General features: G+C 43.9%; 2 protein-coding genes across 14 annotated transcripts in view; one reads left to right on the top strand and one right to left on the bottom strand.

Annotated features, from left to right (window-relative positions):
• RREB1 (ras responsive element binding protein 1) overlaps positions 1-25562 on the top strand; it is a 123859-nt gene that overhangs the window by 42003 nt on the left and 56294 nt on the right. For 6 of the 13 annotated variants that reach the window (XM_061449410.1, XM_061449421.1, XM_061449408.1 and 3 more), the window contains 4 exons: positions 14255-14374; positions 17351-17559; positions 22168-22257; positions 23482-23645. In XM_061449410.1, coding sequence (XP_061305394.1) covers positions 14255-14374; positions 17351-17559; positions 22168-22257; positions 23482-23645 — 583 coding nt within the window. The other 7 variants (XM_061449415.1, XM_061449417.1, XM_061449418.1 and 4 more) reach the window with 4 other exon arrangements.
• Positions 1-25562, bottom strand: part of SSR1 (signal sequence receptor subunit 1) — a 109200-nt gene that overhangs the window by 3153 nt on the left and 80485 nt on the right. The gene's annotated exons all lie outside the window — the stretch shown is intronic.

The raw sequence follows: 25562 nt of genomic DNA on the forward strand, positions 1-25562 counted from the left end.
AGCGAGGGAGAGCATAGTACATCGAACCTAAAGACCTTTAAAGTACATGCTGAAATGGATGCTGGGAAGATACAGTACAGTGCTTGGGCACAACTCCAAGGCTCCCAAGGCAAGTAATATTTAAACAAGCTGAACAGCCCCTTTCGGCAAGCAGCAGGAAATCCAGCACTGAGCTTTGTGTTGTTGCATGGTCAGCAGAAGATAAAAGCTCAGGCTATGCAGCTGGGGTTCCCTCCTATCACTGGATGGCAAACTGTTAAGAAAAGATAAAAGGAAAGAAAAGAACAGGGGGTCGTCTAACTGAAAAGCATTCCTTCGTATATTAAGCCGTCGAAGTACTTTGAAATACATTGGGCCTGATGTTAGTCGGAAACAGCACCATCGGCAGCTCTGGTGTGTACTGGAGCTTTTACATCAGTTGGCAAGCAATAGGTGAATTCATCTTTCCGCTTCACCAGAGATAAATGTTTAATGTGGGTACGACTGCGATACGCATAGGTGCCTTGCTGCAAGCCTCACAGCAGGCAGGAGCTTCCCAGAACTTTTTTAGGAGCAGGGTGTGTAATGGTGCGGCTGCTGCTGACTGAGAGTTTGTGCTGAAATGCAACCAACATTCAGCCGTAGGTAGCCTTTCCAGGTCTCCCTTTCTGCAGCTGATCCCCTGGTTAGGAGCCATTTTAACAGTGAGGAAGAGATCTTAAATGAATGAGACTGATTGCTGGTTTGAGTCGTCTAATTATTTACTGTATTCCTCCCCTCTGTCCCTCCTCCCTTTTTCCTGCATCACAGCACTGGTGTCTTGGGAAAGAAAATGCTTCAGAGCATTTGTTACCAATTTAGCAGCAAGTACGTGCTCAAATTTGGGATTCTGAGATCTGTGTGTGCCATATGTAGGCAAAAAGTAATATTTGCTAGTTCCAGTAGAAGGGAACAAACACAAGTTTGCTGTTCTGCAGATAGCGTTTCTTTAATCTAGTGAGACTTACATTTGTGCAGCCTTTTTGTTTTGGTAGGACGGTTAACCGTCCTCCCTAGGGTGCCTAATTTCTTATCATGAACTAATCAGTCCCCTGGGTATATGAAAGAATGGAACACTGCCAAGATAGAGCCTGTGACTTCCCCCAGAGGTGTGATAACCCTCCCAATTACCCCACCCTTCAGGGAGCTCCCTTATTGCTATTTTAAAGTCCTCATTACTTCAGAAATTACCCATGTTTAGAGGTTTTAGGAAGTTCTAAAGGGGTGTATGTGCTGAGAAACCTTTGAATTTTTCAGCTTTCATGTTTTAATGTCAAATCTGTATTGAATAATGTTTCAAGTTTGGTGTGAAATATACTGAACATGGTGCTGCTGCCATTTCTGTTTATGAGAGTGCCTACCTCCATAGCCTTTGTGGCATGCCAGACACTAACAGTTGAGGAAGAGGCCAGTTTCTGTCTTCAGTTGCCAGTAAGGAGGGATGGTGAAATCTTCGAGCTTCAGAAACCCCATTTGAAGTCTAGATGAAGGAATGAGTGAAACAAATCTGGTGGTAATTCTTCTAATTTTTGTTCGAATGATAGTTGCACATTACCATGTGTGAAATGAGTGGGTAGATTAAGAAAAGTTTTCACCTTACACTGAGAAATAATATATTTAGCTGGTGGTTTTCCTTGTTTTTTCCTCTTCATTTCGTATTTTAACTCATTTAAATACATGCTTGTCTGCTCTACAGGTGAGGCGGCTACCTGTTGCTCGAATTCTTCTCTTGATTCTCTTTATATTGAATGGTTGAGCTCCATAAGGCATATAAAACTTTCCACAAAGCAATGATGTCTGAGCTGGAAGTGAAAGATAGCTCCTGCTATTTAGTACCTGAGTGAAAGTATGAGTCCTGTGTAAAGGTTTTCTTTTTTCCTTTCCTTTTGCTCTGAAAGCATAATTCTTTATATGAAGTTTGGAGAATGGGATCTGTCAGCTGGGTAAAAACAGTTTGTTCCTTTAGAGGACTGTAACTTGATCAAAGAGCAATAACAAATTTATCTTTTTTTAATTATTTTTCCTTTTTTTGCGTGTTTTAAAACACTTCAGGTCTTGTTCACCTCTGGTCATAGAGTAGATTCTACATAACCTCAACAAGATGAATGTAAATGTGTATATGTAAAATATATGTGTGTGTGTCTATATATATTGTATGTACTGGTTTAAAACTGTAAAGCAAGGTGGTTTCATTTTTAGGATTAAAAGAAAGTGCCTGTGTGGGTGTGTATGTATATATGACTGAGAAAATGTTCACATGGAAATATCACTCCTCAAAAGAACATGAATTTCAGTATCATAGGTCTGATTATGATACTTCAGTGTTGCTTTGCTATGTGGGCATATATGAAAGTGATTAGTCAAGGTCCCACTGGCAAACTTTTGCTGTCCTGCTGCAGAAACTGAGGTGGGTGTGTGTGGGTACACAGGCCACTTGGTTGGTTTTTTGTTGTCATTCATTTTTCTCTATGCAACTTGCAACTAATGTTTTACTCAGGGTTGTGTTGAACCTATGCATAATTCATACGAGTTTGTTTCAGGCTAACTTTATGGTATATTACATGTCAATGGGAGTCAGCAGAAGGAAATGAGTTTGCCTTTTCAGACATGAATTGTGGGAAGAATTGTCTGTATCATGTGTTTGATGGCAGTGTGTGAAGCGCTAGCACTGGAATTATGTTTTTGGAAGAGGAGGGTGGTTTTGGACTAGCAGCAGACGTTTTTGGATGGAGAATTAGCAACTTGAAACTTCATTTACTGAAGAAACCTGTTCACAATTTTGTCTGTTTTGTTTTTTGTTTTTTGTTTTTTTTTTCCCCAGCGTTCCTGAAATAAACTTCCTGCAATTCTTTGCAGTGTGCAGGTGTCCAGACTCCCCTTTACTCATGGTCGCCTGTGCAGCCCGTCAGGCGACTGAAGGCTGTACCTAAAATTCTGCCGGCAGTGCAGCACACACTGCAATGGTCTTGATATAGTTACGGTGGACACCTTGCACACCTACTGGTTGTAGCATCCCCTCCTAGTCCGAACGACTGAGTGTTGAGTTCCAGGAGTCTACACGTGTGGAGTACTGCCTGGACTAGAAAAAGGAAAGCTGCAGAGATTGTAAGCTGCTGCTTGATCGGTGTGGCTGTTGTGCCGAAGAGCATCAAAACTTTGCTGGATGGATCCGACAGCTCGTTGCAGAGTAGAGGGTCAGTCTCACTGGTTACTTACAGTTATTAACATTAGTGGATTGTAATTTTTTTTGTTGTTTGCTTTGTTTTTATATTTCTCTCTGCGTGCATAAGAGGATTGTGGCCTCACAACAAGAATGCTCATGTTCAGGAAACTTAAGGCTGTTCCTTCTGACAGGCTTTGAAGATCAGCAGGCGTTTCCTCCAGGGTTTACAGCATTGTTGGAGGAGCCAGTCACTGCAGAAATCGTCAGGCCTATCTGCCTGACTTTGGTCATTCCTTACCTTCCCAGCACGTGGATTATGCTGTTTGCAGACTGTCCAAGCCTCCATGATGTCCTCCGTGGTTTCCTTATGAGCTTTTACAAGGCTGGGCCTGTGTACTTTGTAAAATCCTTTAGAAACGCCTGCTAGGCTTTAAAGTCCCAGAGCAAAGGCTATGCTATAAGGAGCATGGAAGGTCAGCAGCTGGATGTGGTTGTGGATGAAGGGGGATTTGTGTGTATGTTTGTGTGTATGCAGTTCTTGTTTTGAAAATACGTCTTTTCTCAAGTCGGATAGAGATACGTCATTTCTGAGGCTTCTTCTGCTCATCTGATAAAGCTGAGGTGCTTCTGAATTCCATGAGAAGCTGCTGAACTGGATCCCTGTGCCCCATCTTTCTGCACGCATGTTGCAGTCTATGAAAACTAACAGATGCTGTTTCATTTTGTGAAGTATGCAGGAAGCACCTCCCACAGGTTAGTTTCACTGTGTGTTCTCCAAAATAGAAAGAAAACTCGTACTGAAGAATACCACAGGCAAGTAGCGTTGCTGTTTAAAATTTTCCTAGTGGCTTTCCTGTGAGGATCTCAACTTGGAGAGGCTTGCCAGCACCATCTGCTGCTGTAATTAATTTACCTAACTAAAACTGAGAACTTTGTATTTCAGAGTTCAGAGCTCTGCGAACAGCCCTGAAGGCTACATTACATGTCCAGCTGGTATAAGCCAGTGGGCATGCTCACGAGACTGATCATCAGTGACAGCTTGATCATCAGTGACGGGAGAGAGACATTTTTCTAAGGTTGAGTTCTCCCTTTACCTAGAGGAAGCAATACATCCCAGTTTGAGTGATTTGTTGTACTCTAGTATCTATAGCAGATAGATAGATATTGCACCAGGTAAAATTAAACTTCTAGTTTGTATCTTGTAACTCTGGTTCAAAATAAGAGGAGAATAGCAACTGATGGTCATATAAGCTGAATATCACATGGAGATGATGTAGATGGTGTTCCTGGTCCTTAGCAGATTGTAGGAGGTGGTTGACTTGAGACCCGTTTGTGCCTCATAAGGTGCAGGCAGGGGTTGGCTTTGGCTTGTGGGTCTGCAGACAGTCTGCCTGGTGTGGAGATACAAGCTAGGAAGAATTGCTATAGGTTACCTTGTTCATGGAAAAGCTGCGTAGCCGCTTTGGATATTGCAGTTGGAGGCTGGCATCACAAGTGCCGGTGGATGGGAGAGTACAGCATGCTTCTGAATCTCTTTGCTCCAGCACACCTGTCTTTCCTCCCTGTGGCATGTGGTTTCCCCTCTTAAAATTTTAAGCTAAAAATAATTAAAAAATCTATTTTGGGGGGTATGTGTGTTTCTGAATGTTTTAGATTGTCTTGATTGTAGATTTTTGTTGCTGTTGTTGTTTGGGGAGTGTGATAGAGGGAATAGTTCCTGTGCTGACCAGAAACAGAAGACAGGAAGGTAATGATGTTAACAAGGTGGGGGAGAAAAGGAGGTGTTTGTTTAGAAAAAGCCTAGTCACTAAAGCCTGTGGAGCAGAGGAACCCTGCTGATAACACAGATGAAATAGTCTGCCTCTCTCCTAACTTTAGAGGAGTGGAGCTTTGTAGTAAATGGCTGCCATGTGGCAGCTGTCTCCCAGCTTCGTGAGCCTGGCAGTAGTTAATCCTGTCAGCAAGTCATGCTCCCTGGAAAACAGCAGTGAGAAAAGCTGCAAACTCTTGAATCATTCTCTCTGCAAAATATTTGCATGTTGAATCTCCTTCGGCTGAAAATGAGTTTGGTAATGTGGTGGAGGTTCTCATCTTTAAGTAGCATTAAAGTGCAGCTGTGCTGGCTTTTAACTAAAACACTAGAAATGTGCCGAGATGCAGCGATTCTTTTCCCTCCTTAAAAAATGAAAAAAGCCATTTCAGTTTTGGAAATTGTATGTTCCAGGGTACAAAACGTGCTGCTTAAAGATGGGACACAGTCTTGCTATTGGAGTGTGGGGGTTTGTGTGTGTGTGTGTGTGTGCGCGCGCGCGTTAAGAAATTACAGGTTGAGCATCTGAGATGATGATTATCCTTAAAAGCTGGAAGCTTTAAAATTAATCTGTTCACTTCCATTTGCTTTTTGTGTTCTGTTGAGCATGGAATGTTTCTGTCTTTTCTCCACAACACTGAAATCTAGACGTTTTAGTTAAAAAAAAAAAAAGAGTTTTAGATTTTTGTGCAGTAATGTAATGCCATCAGATTTTTACAGGGCTTGTGATAAAATCATGGTGGTTGACAACGCTACCACCAGGAAATGAGTTTTAATCCTTGTAATTTCTACTCTTCTCAAGTTGTGCATCATTTTACTACATTATCTTGCAAGGTGTAAAGTGCTTCAGTATGCTACCTGGTACAGGCTACAAGCACAGACTGGTCTGGCACGTCCTGCAAGCACAGGGCAGTTGGGATGTAAAGGATGTGTTGGGGGCTCTGTGGTAAGCGACCCCATGCTCTCCACCTTGGGCTTGCCTATGCAAGGAAATTTGCTAGCATGTGAATGCAGTTACGGTGGTGAAACACCATGTGGGACATAGCTACTCCAAAAGGAGAGTCTTGGTTTGGATTACCCTGTTTCCAGACCTGGTTTTGGAAAACTGCATGTGCATTCAGGCCCTCTGTGGAGCTTTCTCTAAATCCATCCTGGAGGAAGAGTATTGCAATCAGGGTGCCGCACAAGAAACAGGCACTAGCACAGGGGATTTTCTGTATCTTCCTTGGCATGATTTGTCCTGCCTCTCTAATCCCTGCTCAACTCATCCTGCTGCACACACACAGCTCTGGCTGAGTGTGAAGAGCAAGCATGAAGGGGGTGAAGCGTTTCTTGTTTCTCCCACCAGAGACTTGCTTTAAACCTGCACTTCAAGTCCCAGGTCTGAAGCTGCTCTTGGCTGAGCTGCTGGCCATCAGTGCGAGGGACAGGGAAGGGGATGGTGACAGGGACAAGCCCTCCCTTTTTCCCTCCCTCCCTCCCCGACAGCTGCAGGCACCAATTGCCAGCAAGCAGAGCAGCCAGCATGGTTTCGTGGCTTTTCTTCCTATGGTAACTACTGTTCTTCTTGTTTCCGTGATGCTGTGCAGAGGAACAACCGGATGGATTGTATCCTCTTGGGGTGGGTGCCTGGGCATCTGCACAGCCAGTTGGTATGGCACAGAAGCTCCTGTTTTTTCAGTGACACCAGGGGCTATTGATGGCAGGCTGGGACTGTACTGCTGCTGCTGCACAGATGCTTGCTCTTGGCCCACCTTAAAAGGACAAGATATCCCGTGGTTTAGACTGGCCATATATTGTCGGGGCTCTCCGTCACAGCTACCCAGCCTAGCCCAGTGTCCCACTTTGCCCGTCCTGTGCCCGTGCAGCCTCTCCTCCAGGGGAGCCAAAGGATGCTGTAATCCAGCCTATTTGGAGGGGAGGTCGCTTTTCTTCTCTGTTACTCAGAAATGTTTTCCATTTGGCCTTCCCAAGTGCAATCCATCCAGCTCACCCCTCAGGCTCTTGGACAAGTATCTGGTTCCCCCAGTACAGTGCTTGCTTGGCCATGTAGGTGATGGGATGTCAGGCTATAGCTTCCCCCCCTCCAGTGTTTTAAGTCAACTGGGTTTGGCAGGGCAAAGCAAAAATGAAAAAAAAAAAAACAACCTAAAACACCAAACAAACCCAAACCCACAGAGCTACGTTTTAGATTGTTTCCTCATTTTGCATCTCTCATCCCCTCTTGCTGATCTGAGGCAGCAGCACCAGCAGATGAGGTTTTGTGTCTTGGGCTGGGGCTCCCCTTGGGCAGGCATGCCCCCCCTTCCTTGGCTTGTTCCGCAGGGAGACATCCGTGATAGAGATGGCCCTCACTTTGGCTTCCTCTTGTCCCTCTGCTCTGTCCCCTTGTCCTTGGCTCCACCAGGGCCATGCTGTGGTTTTGGCAGGCAGCATGATGCTGCTCGCCTGACCCATTCCCACCTTCCAAGTCACCTCCATCCTGCCTGCCAAGGGAAAAGCCTTCAGGGTCTGCTCCCTCTGGTCCTGGCTTTGTTCCGGGCTCCCACCCTCTCCCACGCTGTGTCCCAGGGCTGTCCCCTTGCCAGGTGGGGAGAAAGCCAGTCCCGGCCCCGGGGAGAGATGTGGCAGCTGTACTGGAGAAGGCCAGTGGGTGTGGGGAGAGACCCCTGGCCATGTCCCAAGGAACTGTGGCCAGTGCCAGCTCAAGGGGGACGCGAAGGGACTTTCTCGGGTCGCCACTTCATCTAAGGCAAATAAACTGGAGTCAAAGCCAAGAAACACATCGACTTCCTGGAACTCTGTGAGCCGTCCGCACAGCTGTCCCTGCTCCCCGAACACATGCAAAGCAGAGCTTATAAGGACAGACAGTATTGCTTTTGTGTCCTCCTCAGCCAGTGGGGAGGGCGCAGGGGAGGGGATGTGCCCAGTAAGACCCAAGGCCCATCCTGTCCTCTCTTGTCACTGCGTTGCCGGGGTGCCCCGTGACGGGGTTGATGCAGGCCCCCTCCACAAAGGCCTCCTGAGAACGGCTGCACAGGCAGGCAAGGGTGGGGATGAAGGGGTGTTTGCAGTTGTCTGCATCGGAAGGAGTGCAGGGATGTCTGCTTACAGCCACTTGTTTTACTCTGCTGTTGCTCTGACTTTAGTTCTTTTGCCTGTCTTAAAGTAGTGCTCCATGGCCCCAGGTTTGTTAAGCTGTCTTCAAATCTCAGAATCCTTTTTGCTTGAACAAGCTCTCAAAGCTGCCTGCAGTTTGATGACAGAGGCTTCCTGGTAGGCCAGGTGCTCACCCACAAGCTGATGTGAACAGTGAGGATGAGAAACAGCGAGGATGAGAAACAGCTTGTAGATACTTCTTTGGTCAAGGGGGGAGGAGGGCTAAGGCGTTACAAAAATCTCATGTTTATCATCAGCTGTTGAGCCTAAATGTGGCCACAGGTTTTTGCAGTGCTGATCAGGAGCTCAGTGCAGGCTCAGATCAAGCCCTCTGCCCAGTGTGATGGCAGAGACCTAGGCTTTCCTGTTGGGAGCTGGGGGCCGTTGGGTTTTGTTTTCGCTCTCAGTGCTGGAGCAGCATGTGCCTCAGTTCTCCTTTCTACCATAGTAAGACCACAGGCACCTGCATGAGGGCTGTTCCCACAGCACACCTCTTGTGAAAGGAGCAAATGTGTTAGTTTGCTCACTGACAAGTTAGCAAACTGAGTGCAGGGCCCAGAAGATAGGTACAACCGCATTTTATATTAAAGTTGCCTGTATCTCTGTGCCTTGCTGTAAAACCGTTGGACCATATAAGTGAATTTAATCCAGGAAATGCCTGCCTGTATGGCATCTCACTGTTACATTGTTTGCCCTTGTTTCCAGTGTATTACATCAATGTAATACCAGAGTAGCGTGGTGATTCAAAGTTGTTGTTAGCTTAAGACATTAACAAAGTTCATATTCTGGTATGCTTTATAGAGAGGTGCTTTCGGTCATTTGAGCCAAAGTCCTGAGGATCATTAGTGGTCCATAAGTCATGAGGAGGTGATTTTCAAAGCCTACATAAAACCCAAATGCAAACACTTACCCATCATGCAGTCAAGGAAATAAAACAGGAGGGGTAAGTATGTCTGAATCTTTAAAATGCAGCCTAACTGTTAGATGTTGTAACAACAGTATACAGAATAATCTAGAAATACAGGGGTCATCTTGTCCTTGTTTGGTGCTTCTTCCCCTGCCCCACTCCCAAAACAGAAGGTGGTCTCTAGCTCAGTTTTAAGGCATGGCCATGAGCATGGGCTTCACTTGTTTATTGTGTGTCTGGGTGTGTACATGCTAGGTATGAAAAGGCATATGGATGTTGTGGACGAGTAGGGTTATTTTAGAAAGCAGAGTATTACAAGTGCTCTAGCACAGATAAAGCAGTTCTATCACTGATAGCTCAGAGAGTTCATAGCAAGAGGAACAGTCTGTCTTTTGGTGCTTGGAGAACACCTTTCAAGAGGTGCTGCTCCTTCTGGTTGCTATCTTTCTTTTGTTTGGTTTTGATTTTCCCTAGAGGAAAATATTAGTTACAGGTACAAGTTCAAAACCTTAGCAGTAACATTCTTGGCTTTTACCAAACTACCACCAGATACTCCTGAGCAACTGTCTTTCCTTTTAGGCTTGCCCTCCTTTGCCCATAGGCTGCTCTGTGCTGATGCTCCAGCAGTGGTGACTGTGAGGTGATGCTGCCAGTATAATTCTCTACCACTGGGGTGCTGAGTCAGCACCAGCACTTGAGTAGCTAGGGCAGAGTTGGTATTAAAAAGGTCAGTTGGGAAAACATTTTTCTTTGCCTTGAGGCGGTGCTTTGATTAGTGTTAACCCTTTTTTCTTCTCACATGACGCCTTCTCACCCGCTTTCCTTCCTGACAGCTTTGATGCAAAATCACGTTCAAAACGGAGTGCTGGTGATCATGTGCATCTCTTGGGGTGGTAATGAACATTTGTGCTTGGCACCATGTACTCTGAGAGTAAAATCTCTGTGTAGAAGCTTAGTAGGAAACCAGTGCATCAGAAATAGTTTGTAGTGCGGTGTAGCAATCCTTAGGTATTACAGTCTCAAGGGTAAACGGTAAAGTTTGTTTATTCAAATGCGATACCCTCTTTGAAGTTCTGTTCTCATCTAAATTTGTATACTAGAAGGTCTGGCCTTCATTTAAATGATCTTTGGGTTTTTTTTCCTACCACTTAAAAAAAAACACAACCCAACAGTGGGAAAGCCTTGAATAAGCTAATAGCGCTGCTAAGATGGAAATGATGAAGACAGCTCAGGATTCCTGTTTGGTCCTCACGGGAAAAAGTGGTTTGAAATGCATCTGTGGGGGGGTGCACATTCCTAAAACTGTCATTTGTTTCCCCTGTTCCTCCTCCGTGTTCTCTAATACGTACTAGGGCATGTTTAATGAAACCAACAGAAATATTTGGCTGAGAGTGTTAATCTTTCCCTGGCCCAATTAGTGCATGGCTTCTACTTTAACGTTAATGTGGATTTTTTTTCGGAAGGCGGAACAATGAGCAGCTTTGTGCTACACATCAGGTTTTTCCCCTCCTTGCTTGTATTGTGTGTTTCTTCCTATCTATTCCAAAGGGAGAGCTCATGTGCAAAGACAGTGGAGCAATCTGGAGCAGAGACTTGTACCAGCTCCCAGGGGCTAGGACGTACTGCTCTGTGCTTGTGTAGCCGCCTCTCGGCAGCAAGTCAAGTGACTGTGACTTTGAAGACTCATCATTTCTTCTTCTTCCTTCCCCTATGACCAGTGTTCCTTTTTGTTTCATCCCTGATGCTCCCATTAGAAGGAGAAGCAGCTATAACTGTTGAGAGTGGTCTTAAAACAAGAAAATTAAATACAAATAAATACACTTGAGTTAAGGGGGGAAGATGGGCTCAGGTTTAGCATTCACTGGAGTCATACTTTATCCCAGAGGAAATAGGTCTAGCAAGTGTCTTCCTGTACAGACTGAATGGGAAGCAACAAGGCTTTTTTTCTTGTTTTAGCTCTCTGTTTTCTCGGTAACTCTCACATTAGCTGGTTATGTGGGGCATCAGGAGTGGGCCTCTGTCAGAAACAGGAGCTAAAGCCCCTCAGGTTTCTCTCTAGGATCAAGGTTGCCCCAGTCTCATAGTTTCAGCAACATCATCAGGTAGAGGAGACACCTTCCTGCAGAAGAGCCAGGTCTCTTGGTGTTGTCTGTGAAAATAGGACTGATGCATTGTTTTGTTTGGTCCTGTTGTTTATGTCCCCCCACCTCGCCATATGTTAGTGCTCTTGTTCTGTCACTTGCTCTCTGCTTTTCCTCTTTTTCACAGAGGATAACTGTGTCACTGGGGGGTTTCTTCAAAGTAGAAAATGACTTGAATGCTTGTGATTACTTGCCTGTTTCCTAGAGGCTTTGGTCCAGTGTTGAATGCAACCTGAGGCTGCACTGTTTGCCAGCTTATTTCCTCTTTGTCCTCTTTCCTGGAGGTCTTTGTTTTCTTTTGGAGAGAGGGAGGAAGAAGGCTCCATCAGCATGATCTCCAAGCAGGGGCATTTGGTGTGAGCTGAGAAGGCTTGCAGTCCTGAAGGCTGTGTGGCAGAGGGCATCCGTGTTGGTTGCTGCCTGTCTTATTCCCTGAGTTTCTTAGGTGCTGTGGGAAAAAAACCACTTCCCCATCCTTAGTGATGCATTTATTTAAAGAAAAAAAAAAAGAAAAAGGCCGCAAGAGAAATATCTCAGTATGTTCCTGCCTAAAGGCACTCTGCCATGGGTTTTCCCACAGGAAGGAGTGATTTGGCCCAGTATTCTTATTGTTTCTATATCCTATTGCAAATAGAAAGTTATGCTTCTGAAATCAGTGTGTGCTGCTCATGTAGTTGTCTTTGTTTCAGTGGTTCATTTCTGCTTCATGCAAGAGATTAGAAAATATGTATGTAAAGAAAAGCATGCAACAGTAATAATACCTATTAAGGTTTTTGACTGCTTCCAAAGTAGGAGATTTTTGATGTACAGAAAATGGTTTTAAAAACAAGATCTGTGACTATACATCTTGGTTTGTGTTAGCAGGAAAATTGTAAAATAACTGTTGGTTCATAGAAAATATGAAAGGCTGTAACAGCACAATACATAGTTTTCTTCCTGAAAGAATGGAGAACAAGCTGGCATATGTTCCTAAACCTGGAGGTAGGTTTGTTTATGTGTTCATGTATTCATTCCTCTTCTATGTGATAAACAGTTCCCGTTTTCACTGTTGCTAAATGCAGCCCTAGGAATTCTGACTCTAATTCTCTGGGAAGCTCCTCAGCTACCTTGGCCAGCACAGGAGTCTTCAGGGTTGCACAATAGATTTTCTTCCTGGATGAATCAGTGGTGACGTTAATGTCCTAGGTATTGACTAAAAGAGGAATGAATAGGTCTGCTTTGGAAAGAAGAGTTATTTTGTTTGGTTGGTTTTTTTTTAAGCACTTAGTTGCATTGTTTTAGCGGAAATCCCTCCAAATAATTTAAACTGGTCTTTATTTTTGGCGGTACTAAGCAGATACAGCAAGCAACTTGGAAGATTTGGCCACTCTTGAAAGTAACTCTGTTTATTCTGTTCGAAATTAAGTCAGCTGCCACATAAATGGCTAAAAGAAGATACAGGGTGGAGCGAGAGAAAGAGAAGAAATTACTGTGGTGTTCTTCAATGAGATGGACCTTTCTTTTTAAGGCCAAAAAAATAAAATAAACATGTCCCATAATTACTGGAGAAAATAGTGAAGGATGGGTGCTTGGCCTTGCCTTGGATCAAAAAGTCCCTGTGTCACAGGGACCACTAGTGTTTTTTCAGAAGAAAAGTAGAAAAATTACTAGGGAAGAGTTACTTTGAGTTGTTCAGGGTAGCATAAAAGTAGTCTTTCTGCCTGATTTTGAAGATGCAGAATGAAAGCAATGTTTGTTAACAAGTTGGTGTTAGCCTTAGACACAGGGCTTAGTTGGGTCCTAGGTTTTGTCTCTTGACTGTGCTAGCTCTCTATGTCAAATCATCTGTGTGCTACTTCTAGGAGGGTCAGCAGTTAAATGTAGGAAGCTTGAATCTGCTGCTTTGTCTGGCATTGTGTGAAGTAAGGAGCTGTTTGACACAAGTTGGGCCCTTTCTCTTTGTCTGCCTTTTCTTGTGCGCTTTAAAATGTCAGTAGTTGGGATGATGTAGTCATTTATTGTTTGCAAATGCTGTTCAAACAGCATTTGAAGATGTGTTATGTGACTGAATTGCATGTCATCCTTGAGAACATGGTTTTTTTTAAAGGAAGAAATCCTGCTGAGATAACCACAGTTTGAGGCTGATGGCTTCTGCTTTTTGAAAAAAAAGAAAACCTGTATTAAGTTTGCTGAGTTTGTAAATCTGAGGTGATGAAATGTCCCCAGCGTCTTCATTTCCATGACTATTTTACTTGTAAGGTTGTAAAGGTGTATTTCTCCATTAAAATGTATCAGTAATTTTCCATATTGCAAATAACTTTTTCCAGAGGCTATTACTGCGGGTGCCATGGGAAGAGAACTCCTCTCTTCCTCATGGTTGATCATTCCCCGTCACCTCTAAAAATGATGTTTAACTGCCCTGTCGTTCCCCAGCCAGAACAGGCATCCCTCTTGAAACCCCAGCGATAGCATGATAAGTCTGTGGTTTCAGAAAGGGGTGTGGTGAAATTCTGTCGGTATATATGGTGGTTGCTTATGTCTTCAGCTCATCTGGAAGCCTTGGGCAGTGGGGGCAAGGAATGTGCCAAATGGCCCCAGAAACCTCAGTAGTCACTTCACCAGTGCTAGAAGGAAGAAGAAGGTCACCACGAATTCATGTATTGGAGTAAACATTCATCCTCTGAGAAGGGGGGAGGAGTGTGCGTATATGTGTGTGTGTGTGTGTGTGTGTGAAATTGAACTACTTAAATTCTCTAGCTGCAGAATATTCTTCCAACTTCTTAACCAAATGTCATGACCGTCAGTGATTTTACTGGCTGAATACTGGGGACCAAGCCAGTAAGGGTTTCTTTTCTTTGTCTGCCCAGGTTTCACCACTGGCAGAGGCAGCAACATCTCCCAGCCCAGTGCCTGGCCACTTGTGGGAGTAGGCTGTGCTGGTACTATTTACATGCTTCATCAGACTTCATATAGCAGTCAGGGGAGCCCTCAGACTAAAGGACTGTAGTCTTATTTTTGCTAAAATGGCTTCCAGAAAAACTTAACTCCCTTTTTCTTTTCTCTTCTTCCTCATGCAGTGCTAGAGGGTGCTGCTGAAGAAGAGGCTGAAGAGCCAGACGCTACTATACATACTACACTAAGTGAGGAGACCAGCAACCAAGGAGAGAGCCCCAGTCAATCAGGGGACAAAAACGAAGGTAACTGGTTTGACTAGCTCTGTTTGACTGTGTAAAACTAGGACATTGATTAAGGCTTGTAGAAACATTTCTTACCCATTCGTGCCCCTAATTTGTGTGACATGTATAAGATACATTGAGCAGAAGCACTGGTGCATACATTTCTTTAGTCATCCCTAACCTTTATAGAATCATAGAATCACAGAATCATACAATAGTTAGGGTTGGAAAGGACCTTAAGATCATCTAGTTCCAACCCCCCTCCCATGGGCAGGGACACCTCACACTAAACCGTGACACCCAAGGCTTCGTCCAGCCTGGCTTTGAGCACTGCCAGAGATGGAGCATTCACAACCTCCCTGGACAGCCCATTCCAGTGCCTCACCACCCTAACAGGAAAGCATTTCTTCCTTATATCCAATCTAAACTTCCCCTGTTCAAGTTTTAACCCGTTACCCCTTGTCCGGTCACAACAGTCCCTAATGAAGAGTCCCTCCTCAGCATCCCTATAGCCCCCCTTCAGATACTGGAAGGCTGCTATGAGGTCTCCACGCAGCCTTCTCTTCTCCAGGCTGAACAGCCCCAACTTCCTCAGCCTGTCTTCATATGGGAGGTGCTTCAGTCCCCCAGTCATCCTCATGGCCCTCCTCTGGATTTGTTCCAACAGTTCCATGACCTTTTTATGTTGAGGACACCAGAACTGTACACAATACTCCAGGTGAGGTCTCACGAGAACAGAGTAGAGGGGCAGGATCACCTCCTTCGACCTGCTGGTCACGCTCCTTTTGATGCAGCCCAGGATATGGTTGGCTTTCTGGGCTGTGAGCACGCACTGAAGCCGGCTCATGTTCATTTTCTCATCAACCAACACCCCCAGGTCCTTCTCCACAGGGCTGCTCTGAATCTCTTCCCTGCCCAGCCTGTAGCTGTGCCTGGGATTGCTCCAACCCAAGTATAGGACCTTGCACTTGGCATGGCTAAACTTCATGAGGTTGACATCAGCCCACCTCACAAGCGTGTCAAGGTCCCTCTGGATGGCATTCCTTCCCTCCAGTGTATCAACCGAACCACACAGCTTGGTGTAATCGGCAAACTTGCTCAGGGCGCACTCAATCCCACTGTCCCTGTCACTGACAAAGATGTTGAACAAGACCGGTCCCAACACCGATCTCTGAGGGGCACCACTCGTTACTGGTCTCCAGCTGGACATTGAGCCATTGACCACAACTCTTTGTGTGCAGCCATCCAGCCAGTTCTTTATCCACTGAGTGGTCCATCCATCAAATTGATGTCTCTCCAATTTAGAGACAAGGATGTCGTGTGGGACAGTGTCGAACGCTTTACACAAGTCCAGGTAGATGACATCAACTGCTCTACCCCTGTCCATCAGTTCCGTAGCCCCATCATAGAAGGCCACCAAATTGGTCAGGCAGGATTTCGCCTTAGTGAAGCCATGCTGGCTGTCACCAAGCACCTTGTTGTTTTTCATGTGCCTTAGCATGCCTTCCAGGAGAATCTGCTCCAAGATTTTGCCAGGCACAGAGGTGAGACTGACTGGTCTGTAATTCCCCGGGTCATCCGTTTTCCCCTTCTTGAAAATGGGGGTTATATTTCCCTCTTTCCAGTCATCGGGAACGTCACCTGACTGCCATGATTTCTCAAATATGATGGACAGTGGCTTAACAACTTCATTTGCCAGCTCCTTCAGGAGCCGCAGATGGATTTCATCAGGTCCCATGGACTTGTGCATGTTCAGATTTTTAAGATGGTCTTGATCGAACCAGATCCTTTCCTACAGTGGACCTATGGTCTTCATTCTCCCAGTCCCTGCATCTGCCTTCCAAGACCATCTGTCTGAAAAGCATAAAATAGGTTAGCATGGGCACATGAATACTCGGCTACCATTACTTCCAAACTAAGATTTTCTTGGCTCCTGGTAGCTTGGCACCACATTACTTAGCCTCAAAAAACACCTGTTTATAATACTCAAGCTTATCTTCCAAAGACAGTATTATGCAGAGATCAGATGTTCACAAACATGTTCCTCCTTGTGCACCCTCACACCCTCTTGTGTTTCAGTGACTTTCTCACATCACACATTAAGATGTTTTGCTCTCCATCAGGGTTGACAGAGCAATAGACTTACAGGGTGTTCCTGTTTTTTGGAGAGACTTCTTTTTGAGGAACAGAATGTTCAGTTTGAAAGTATTTCCCATTTCAAACTCATAAGGAGGAAAGTGGAAGGCCTTACCTTGTGTTTGACATGTCTGTATGTTGAGAAACCGGAGATGAGATTTTAGGTGTATTTTGAATTTGTTAGAATCCTTGCTACATACAGAGTGTGATGGAGAAGTCTGAATCTGAGCAGCTTTAGCTGTGGCATTATTTATGTGTGTAGTACATATGCTCCATGGGCCAGCATGGCTTTGTAGAAAGAAATCTAAATAAATGCCAGCTGTGGTAGTAAAGAGGCATTTGGGGGAATTTGGTGTCTTATTTTGGTTGCGTTTTTTTCTAAGTTAGCTTACTCCATATGCAGAGCTGGATTAAGCTATACTATAAGGAGGATCCAGTATCCTACGCTGTGTTGCTAATGCCTTAATTGTGCAGTTCCGTTCAAATAAGTTCTTGCTTGAACAATTGTGCTTGCCAGAGCATGCATTCATCTGTACTGCCCTACTAGTTCATGGTGATCACCAGGTACCACGAATAATACCATTTTACAGTAAGTGTGTATCACTCTGTAAGCCCCAAACTGAATTAAAGTTGAAAATGAACATAACATGCATGTCCTATGTGAAGGTAATGTACACTTTGTCCTATGCTTTCCAATACAAGAAACTTCTCTTGTTAGAAGAATTGCAATTATTATGGGCTGTCGCCTGTACTCTGTGATGATCCAGTAGAGTGTGTTGCAAGTTACAAGCAGCTGGAAACCATGTGGGGGTTTGGGTTGGTTTTATTTTAGATGGCGTAGAAACTCCTATGTGTTTTTAGTTCCAGAGAAGCAGCTGGAATGCTTAAGCAGCTACCAGGTATCACCAAGCCCACCAAACAGTTTGGACGGAGCAGACTTGTCCTCCATTGACGCCATGATGTCAGCAGTGATGAATGTGGGGAAGATTGCTGAAAATGGCGGGAGCTCTCAAAATGTCAAATCCCCCTCGAAGTCTCCTGCACCAAATCGGATTGGCAGGAGAAACCAGGTATGTAAACCCAAATGTGGGGTTTGTAAACCCAGAGGGATGGCAAAAGGGAGACAACTGCATGGGAAGTGGGAAGACATAATGATGTTCTTCGACTGTTTTGCCGCCTTCTCCCTCAGCGGGTATTTCTTGCCTCCACCATTGCTCCTCTGTGTGTATTTTCTGGTCGCTCTCCAGAACATAACTTTAGAAAACTGTAAATCAAAGGGGTCTGCTTGCTTGCATTCACACATAAAACATTTGAGCATGAGCTCTTGTATCATGCAGTGGCAAAGCCACCTAAGAATTGCTGCTTCTTCCCTGATGCATCCTTTCTTCAGGCTCTTGTATTCACTTCATCTGTTGGGGGACCAATTATTTCATGAAACTAGGGAAAAAGAAGTAGTTGGAGAGGAGCAGAGCAGTGAGGCAGGAGGCTTGGTGCTGCCATCATTTGGGACCCCTCATGAGGTGTGTGGCTGTCCCTGGGAAAGATTCAAGTGATGGAAGATTAAAGGTGGTACTAAAACAAAACATCCATTGAGACACTCATTTCACAGGTGCGTAGTGTAAGGTGCCCTTCATTGTTGATAAAACTGTGAAGAGCTATTGCAGAATGCTTTGTACAAATCTTGCAAAGCAAATATATGTAGCTTTTATCAGTTTTTTTCCATTTACCAGTTGATGGCACTAGTTGATAGCAGTATTACTCTAAAATGAAAGGAGAGAGTCGTATCAGTTAAAGCTGTGATTATTTATATCCATGCTTTTCTCCTGCTGGGCCAAGCCCCTACCAATGAAGGTGCTGCAGCCTATCAAGAAATTCCCCAAATTCATGTGTCCATTTGACTTTAGAGCTTGCAGTGAAGCATGGAAAATTTATAAATGAATCAAGATGTAACAGGGACCAGAAAGGTTGAGAGGCATGACTCATGTGATGTTCCTATAGTAGTTTATTAATAGCTTGTCGAGTAGCTGCCCAGTTGACAGACTTATGACTTGTCTTGGATTTTTTTTTTTCTTGGAAGGAGTTAAAAGCCATTAACTATAAACGAACATTCTTAAATGAAGAGCCTGGGCAGCATACGAGCAACTGTGTGGGATTGTTTTGTCTCAACACCTGGCTTTAAGGTTTATTTGCAGTGTTTCCACTCAGGGGCTGCCCTCGTTCCTTGATTTCGTCATGTGAAGTGAGGCACTGGAGTCCAGACTAGTCTCAGTAGCAGTGCTGTTACACAGCCGTCCGTCAGTACACCATGTGGTTTGGCTTCAGGGAAGTTTATTAGTGTTAGTGACCTTTATTCCACCTGATATTTCGATGGGCATCGAATCAAAGGAAGCTTGAGAGTAAATGTGAGAGGATTAAGAGGGATTCTTACAGCGTAAAAATAAACAAATACATTGAAAACATTGTAAATAGCCTATTTGTTTTTAGGCTGAAAGGTCGTTATCGCCAGAGGGGCAAATCGCTACACTGCTGAGAAAATAGAAGTGAGATGTGAAATATTAAGTGGGTATCAGTCTGGTTAGCGAGTTCTAATACAGCAAATTTCCACTTCCAGCATAGCAGAATGAAAGCACTGGATTGTTTCATTGTGTAGCAGAACACAGATCTCAGATTCTGGTCAGAATGTGCCCCTTATTATAATTTCAAGGATAATAACAGCTAGTTTTCTGGGCCTGACCACTGTTTCCCATGAGTTGGCAGTGAAACATTTTGCCCTGAACCTTTGTCCCAAAGTCTATCGTTCTCTTTATAATGCTGACTTTATCTTGGCTGTAGTCTACCCACGGTCTCATAAACGTGTTCTCACATCAGCCTGCATCCACTTTAATTTCTCATTTACTTTGCTCTCCAAGAAAATGAAAAGTGTGATAAAGGGGTTTCTTTGTGCTGGTTTAAAACAAACAGACCTAATGCACAACTGCAAAAGCATTTACCATGAGTTGAATGTAGAGCAATCATGCCAGCTTGACTTACTGGAGAGAGAGTAGCTAACAAATTAGCTGCTAATTCTCTCTTCCAGTTCAGGAAGTGTGTCTTCAGCAACCTGGCTCCAGTGGGGTAGCCAAGTTTTAAATGTTTTAAATTTGTGAGTGGGGGTGCTTTTACAGTAAGGATGCTGATATTTTTTGGTCTGAATTGGGTCACTCAACAGCATTCCTATTGTAGCTACCCTGGATTTGCTTGAGCTGTGTTATGGTATGCAGCGTGTACCCTGTGTGACCATTGGAGAAAGTTTGAGTTTTAGTTAATAATAAACCCCAGGTTCAATACTAATCAGCTCTGGCTGAGCTGTAGTGTGTTTCTGATCTTTGCTTCAAGGTGAACCAGTAATTACTCTATATTCTGTTAATTTGCTGATTTGAAGAGCAGGCAGTCTAGAAAGCAGGCTTTGAAACAAGTGCATTCTATGTAGAACTGCAGCACTTGGGAAGGGGGGGGGGGGGTGTGCAAATAATAAAAGTAGTAGGTTGATAATTTCATAGAAATACCCGGGGGATTAAACACCATCTAAACTGTCAGCACAGCTGCAGGGATTTTCCTCACGGAGCACAGTGTGTTTGTTCTCTGTCCTGAGCCAACTTTAACAGGGTTGCAGTGTAATTGGAGCTAAACATTACTCCGCAGAAAGGTGGCATATAGTAAAATTGAAGTTGTATAAGTAATATGGAATGTGTGCAAATTATATGTTTGTATATAAACAGGATGGGGGGCACTAAGGTAATGAACTGGAAATTTCTTGGGATGTTCAAACTTCATAATGGCAGCCTTTCTTGCTTGCTTTCTAATGTTTTGCAAGTAAATAGTATATTAGGCCTTGGCCTGTGTGCATGGGCTACAGTGATTACCTTTAGGATGGAGAGCCCTGAAATAGAGTTAGAAAAGATGTACGTGAGAAATGGTAGGGAGGAGTGGGAGAACCTGATTGTTTCAGTCCCAGTACTTTTAGAGGTGAAGTCACAAGTTTTGTTTACTTCATGCAAAATGGGAAAATAACTCTTCATCCATGTCCACAGGTCACTGAAGTTAATAGAAAATTATCCTGGTGCTGCTTTTGAAAACACGGTATTAGATTTTAATTGGGGTCTCTGTAGCATGGTTCCCCAAGTCATACAGGAAGTAATACTGCTTTTTTGAGACTTAAAAATGCTTTCTAGAGCACTGTGTCAGCATCTTTCCTCCGAACATGCCAAATAATTTGTCACAGAGACTTGGGTTAGTCATTCTCAGTATTCACCACAAACGCTTGTGTCTGACAGTCTGGAAGTGGTTGTTTCCAAGTTGATAACTTTTGGGATGGTAGAGGGGGGAAAAAAGTTGTGTGGAGAGAGGAAAAGCATAGATACATGCATACCCATCAACTCCCTCCCAAATAAAGAGCTACTGCTAAAGAGCTAAAGCTTCATTTTTTGCTTGTTTTCATGATTTTACTAATGATACTTAAAATAGCCAGCAAAGAGGTCCAGTTGAACATGTCCTTTTGGCATAATTGCTGTACTTTCCCATCAGTCACACAGAGATGGTTTTTGTACTCTCTTTGTCACCAGAAGTGTAGTTAACAGGCAATTAACAGGTTCTATCTAGCTGATGAAGATTTGCATCATTCTACAGAAAGCTGAGATTTAATTTTCAGTGGCTTTTAATATAATGGCTTTGGTGCAGAAGCTGTTCTTGTGCTTCTTAGTAAGGTGGTGAAAATACCCTTTATGCCACGCAGTAGCCATCCTTGCAGACAATTCAGGCAAATGCCTTTGGTTCCTGCGAGAGTGCCACTTCATCCTTGGCTGAAAGAGTGGTGGCTTTGCTTGGTGTCCCAAGGGCATACTTAAATCAGGCTGAGCTCTTGGATTGGCTTCATAGTTTGTACTCGTGGTTTGAGGATGGTTACTCCTGCTTCTCACCTGGGTGGAGAATAATGGGGTTCATAATGTGTTCATTTTGAGTCACGTACACTCCTGCATTGTCACCTCTTTCTCGCTATGATCTCATCAGATCCTGCAAGCTTGTGAAGGGTTGGGCCTGGCTGGTGTGCCTGGCTGGGATGCTTCCGGGAGAAACACAGGATGCTAAGGGAAATGGTGCTGGTGATTCAATAAGCGCCACTCTTCCTTCTGAGTCAGCCACAGAGCAGAACACACAGCCCCTAGAGAAGGGCACTGAGCTAGTGTCTTGCTGTTGAGATAGGGTGGAAAACCTGAAGTCCCTGAGATTTGTGCTCATTAAAGATCTTTTGGGGAGATTAGTGGCACTTGCTCACATATTCTGGCAGTATTCCAGGGATTACTTTCTGCTCACCTAAATTTCTCCTGGCAGTTTGAGCTGGTCACAATAATTGTCTTCACTTCCTGTCCTAGACTGCTACTGCTGAGTATCCGTGTGCTGTTAAAGTAGCTGCTGAACTTCTGCAGTAGTTGAAATGGCCCTAATTATAAATTCAGAAGTTTCTGAAACTTCATGAGGGGTGTAGCAGGATGATAAACATATATGTACAAGTTATTTTGTTAGCAGCAGCCGTGGCCTTTTTATACTTACAATGGATGATTTTTCCATCGCCAGCAGTAACAGCTTTTGAGTTCTTTTATGTCAATATTCCGCCTGAATTTTTGTTTTTGTTTTGTTCACAGGAAACAAAAGAGGAGAAGTCTTCCTATACCTGTCCTCTGTGTGAAAAGATTTGCACTACACAGCACCAGCTAACTATGCACATTCGTCAGGTATGCAGAATACTAGCTCTTGATTTCTGGCTGCTAGTAAGAGTGTCTGGTTTGCCAGGATGCATTTTGCAGTGGTAAAAAACAATTTCATAAGCAAACCAGAAATGTTTCCAGTATAACTTTGTTTTTGCTTTTATTTTAGCCTTCCCCTTGTATTTTCTATTAAACCTTCCCCCCCAAACTGAACCCCAAGGTGGGTACTCCCCTTCCTTCCCCAGCACTAACCCCCATCTTAGCTCAAACAAGGATGTATGTCCTGTTCTGCATAGTGTAAGGTATCCCAAGGATCCGGAAAACCACTTCCATCATGAGGCACAAGTCCTGTTTTGTTATCCTCTTTGAGTACAGATCTCATTACTGATCATGCAAATTAAGAAGCAGGAAGGAACAATTTTTAAGTCTTCTCAGTGTAGGAAAGGCTCTCCGTTCTTCAGAGGGTCTAGCATTTAATTCTGCCTCACAATCCTGGGAGGCAGAATTGAAAATACACTTTTTAAATAGGGAATGTACATTTTTGTCAGCTAAAGGCCTTTTCTTACTCCTCTTGAAGTATATGCATGCCTAATAAGGAGGTATGGCCTTTTCTGTGTCAGAAGGTTCTGCTTTGGATGCTGAGGCTGTGGTTCACCACTGTGAGTCCACAAGATCCTTACTACCTCAGTTCTCCCTCCTGTATTGTAACCATTATTTTATTTTATTTTTTACTCTCCTGGCTGGATTTTTTGGTTGTTGTGTTTGTTTGTTTTTGGGGGGTTTTTGTATGTGGAAAAATCTTTAAGTCTCTGAATGCAAGAAAGGAAAGAGTGGTGCATATAGCACAGCAGCTAATGGCCATAATTACTTTCCTTTTTCCCCCTTAACTGCTCACCCAACCCCAAGCCACTGCACAGCTCTAAGTATCCCAAGGTACCATTAGTCTGATGGGTTGTTTCTGAGTCCCTTTCTAGCTCTTCTGCTGCACATCCATCAGAAATGCTGCATGTGGCAGGCATTGCAGGCTGTATGAAACAGCTGCTCACGCTGGTGCATTAAGTAGTTAAAAATGAAGGGTAGGGGTGGAGTTGGGGGGAGGGCTGGGAAGGAGTGGTATATACAGAGCACACCTTAATATAAGGTGTTGTGCCTCGTGGCTTTTTAAAGCTGCTTTTTCAAATGTTGTCACTAATATTTTACTGGCACTTCAGAAGGGGCATTCAATGAAAAAAAAATCGTTGCTTTCTCTAGCATAACACTGACACTGGAGGGACAGACCATTCCTGCAGCATCTGTGGAAAGTCTCTGAGCTCAGCGAGCTCCCTTGATCGCCACATGCTGGTGCACTCAGGTGAAAGGCCTTATAAATGTTCAGTATGTGGACAGTCCTTCACCACCAATGGAAACATGCACAGGTGAGTGATGATTGTGATCCAGGAGTTTGGAAAGAATCAAAGGACAGGAACTCTTTTGTTTCCTTGGAAGGACTCGCAAACTAACCAAAGACATTTACTTGGGAAAAAAATGTGGACTGTGTGTGATCTGCAAGTGTGGTGTGACACGCACACACACTGCAACTACTGGGATGCTTTAGTTGTTGGAGGAAGTCAGAATTGAGAAAGGTCTTCTAGCTCTCTTCACATATTATCAAGGGTTGCTACAGATATCCAGGAGTAATGCTTTTTTGGTTTTATTAGTAGTATTACTATTATTTTGACAAGTAGGATGGATTTTTCTCAGAGGACAAAAATATATAGCCAAGCCATGTAGAAGCTTCTCATTTTGCAGCTTCACCATCATGGGTGAAAGTGGTTGTACTGGAATATTTGTGGTGCTGTTGCATGTTATATAGTTAGGTATCCAGGAGCCGTCATGAAGAAGATGCTTTTTCAGAGTAACTGATCTTGTTTCTAAATGCATACATCAGTACTTGCTTGTACTGTAGACAACTTACTGTACTGTAGATCCATGAAATTCTCTGTAACCGAAGTTGCCAAAAAAATTTCATGTAGTTCCCTTCATAGGGATGTAACAATATGTACAGTAGTCAACTGGGGAAACAAAATGTTAAATTACATGGATGTTCCTTCCTCTCTCTCATCCACCGATTCAGTATTCATGTATTTGCATGGGTGGAACACCTTGGAGCTGATTAAGACTTTGAGAATTCCCACATAGCTGTAGTCCCCATATCAAAGAGCTTACAAACTAGAAAGAAACAGCAAGAGAGGTGGGGGAAAGGAATATCGCTTATAAACAAGATTGCAAGAGTGATGGTTCTGTGTGGGAGGGAAAAATCTTGTTTCCTTGATTATTACTAGTCATTTTTCAAGCAATGTGTTACAGATGGAATGAAAAGGGTGATTTCAATGACAGTGGGAAAGATAATGCCATGCAAAGGAGGCAATAGCTGCTTGCAGATTTACCTTTTCTGTATCGTATTGTCCAACTTAAACAGTTACATGAAAACAGAGGAGAAATGGGAGGGAATGCAATTTTGGAATTCTGTATTTATTTAACTTTTACTTGATTGGAATTTAGGAGAACTGGAGACAGAGATGTAAAATGAGAAGGGAAAGACAAAGATGTTTGGAGGAGATACTGGCCTTGAGCACTGAATGAATCACATGTCTGACTCATCTGACCAGAGGTGTTGCAAGCCAGACTGGGTCATTACTCTGTCTGCCATGATCGTGGCAGGGTAGCTGCTGAGTTGCAGCTGATGCCACTGTTGGCACCCAAGGGTGAGTTCCAGTAGTGGGACTCTGGGGTAGTCAGACACTTGTGTCCAGGTCCTCAGCCTAGGCTGCTTGCTGAAGGACTGCTTGCATGAGTTTTTGGCTTTTTGCTCACTAGACATCTCCTCATCCTTTCCCAGAAGCTGGAAAAGGAGTCTTCCCCTAAGACTTGACTCCAGGCCTATCAGATGTTGATGTAGTCACCTTCACTTACACAGGTTTCCCCTTACAGCAACTCTTACTGTACTTTAGTAGCAAATTTGCCAGAATGGCCAGGTTCAGTGACTTACCCAAAAGAAGTAAATACCTATCAGAGCCTTCTGATGAGAAGATTGTTGGGTTTTAATCTTTTCTCCTAATGAGGTGTTGCTTGAAGTTATCAGGATGGAGTGCTGTATTTCCTGTCTGCACTAAGAAGAGCCTAAGCTCATGCAAGGAAAATCATCCTTTTCTTTTCATCTGTTAGGTTCCTGTCTGCTCTTTAAAACTCATCTAGAGTCGGCCCTGACCACAGTAGCTTGGTGGGACACTGCAGAAACCCGTTACTGACCTTGGTGGCACTGCAGCAAATGACCCTAGACAGGCAAGATCCTG

This window comes from Pezoporus flaviventris, unplaced genomic scaffold, assembly GCF_033815535.1.
Source record: "Pezoporus flaviventris isolate CSIRO_AGI_PZ_B2104156 unplaced genomic scaffold, CSIRO_AGI_Pfla_v1 ptg000007l, whole genome shotgun sequence".
In the NCBI taxonomy this organism is placed as follows: domain Eukaryota; kingdom Metazoa; phylum Chordata; class Aves; order Psittaciformes; family Psittacidae; genus Pezoporus; species Pezoporus flaviventris.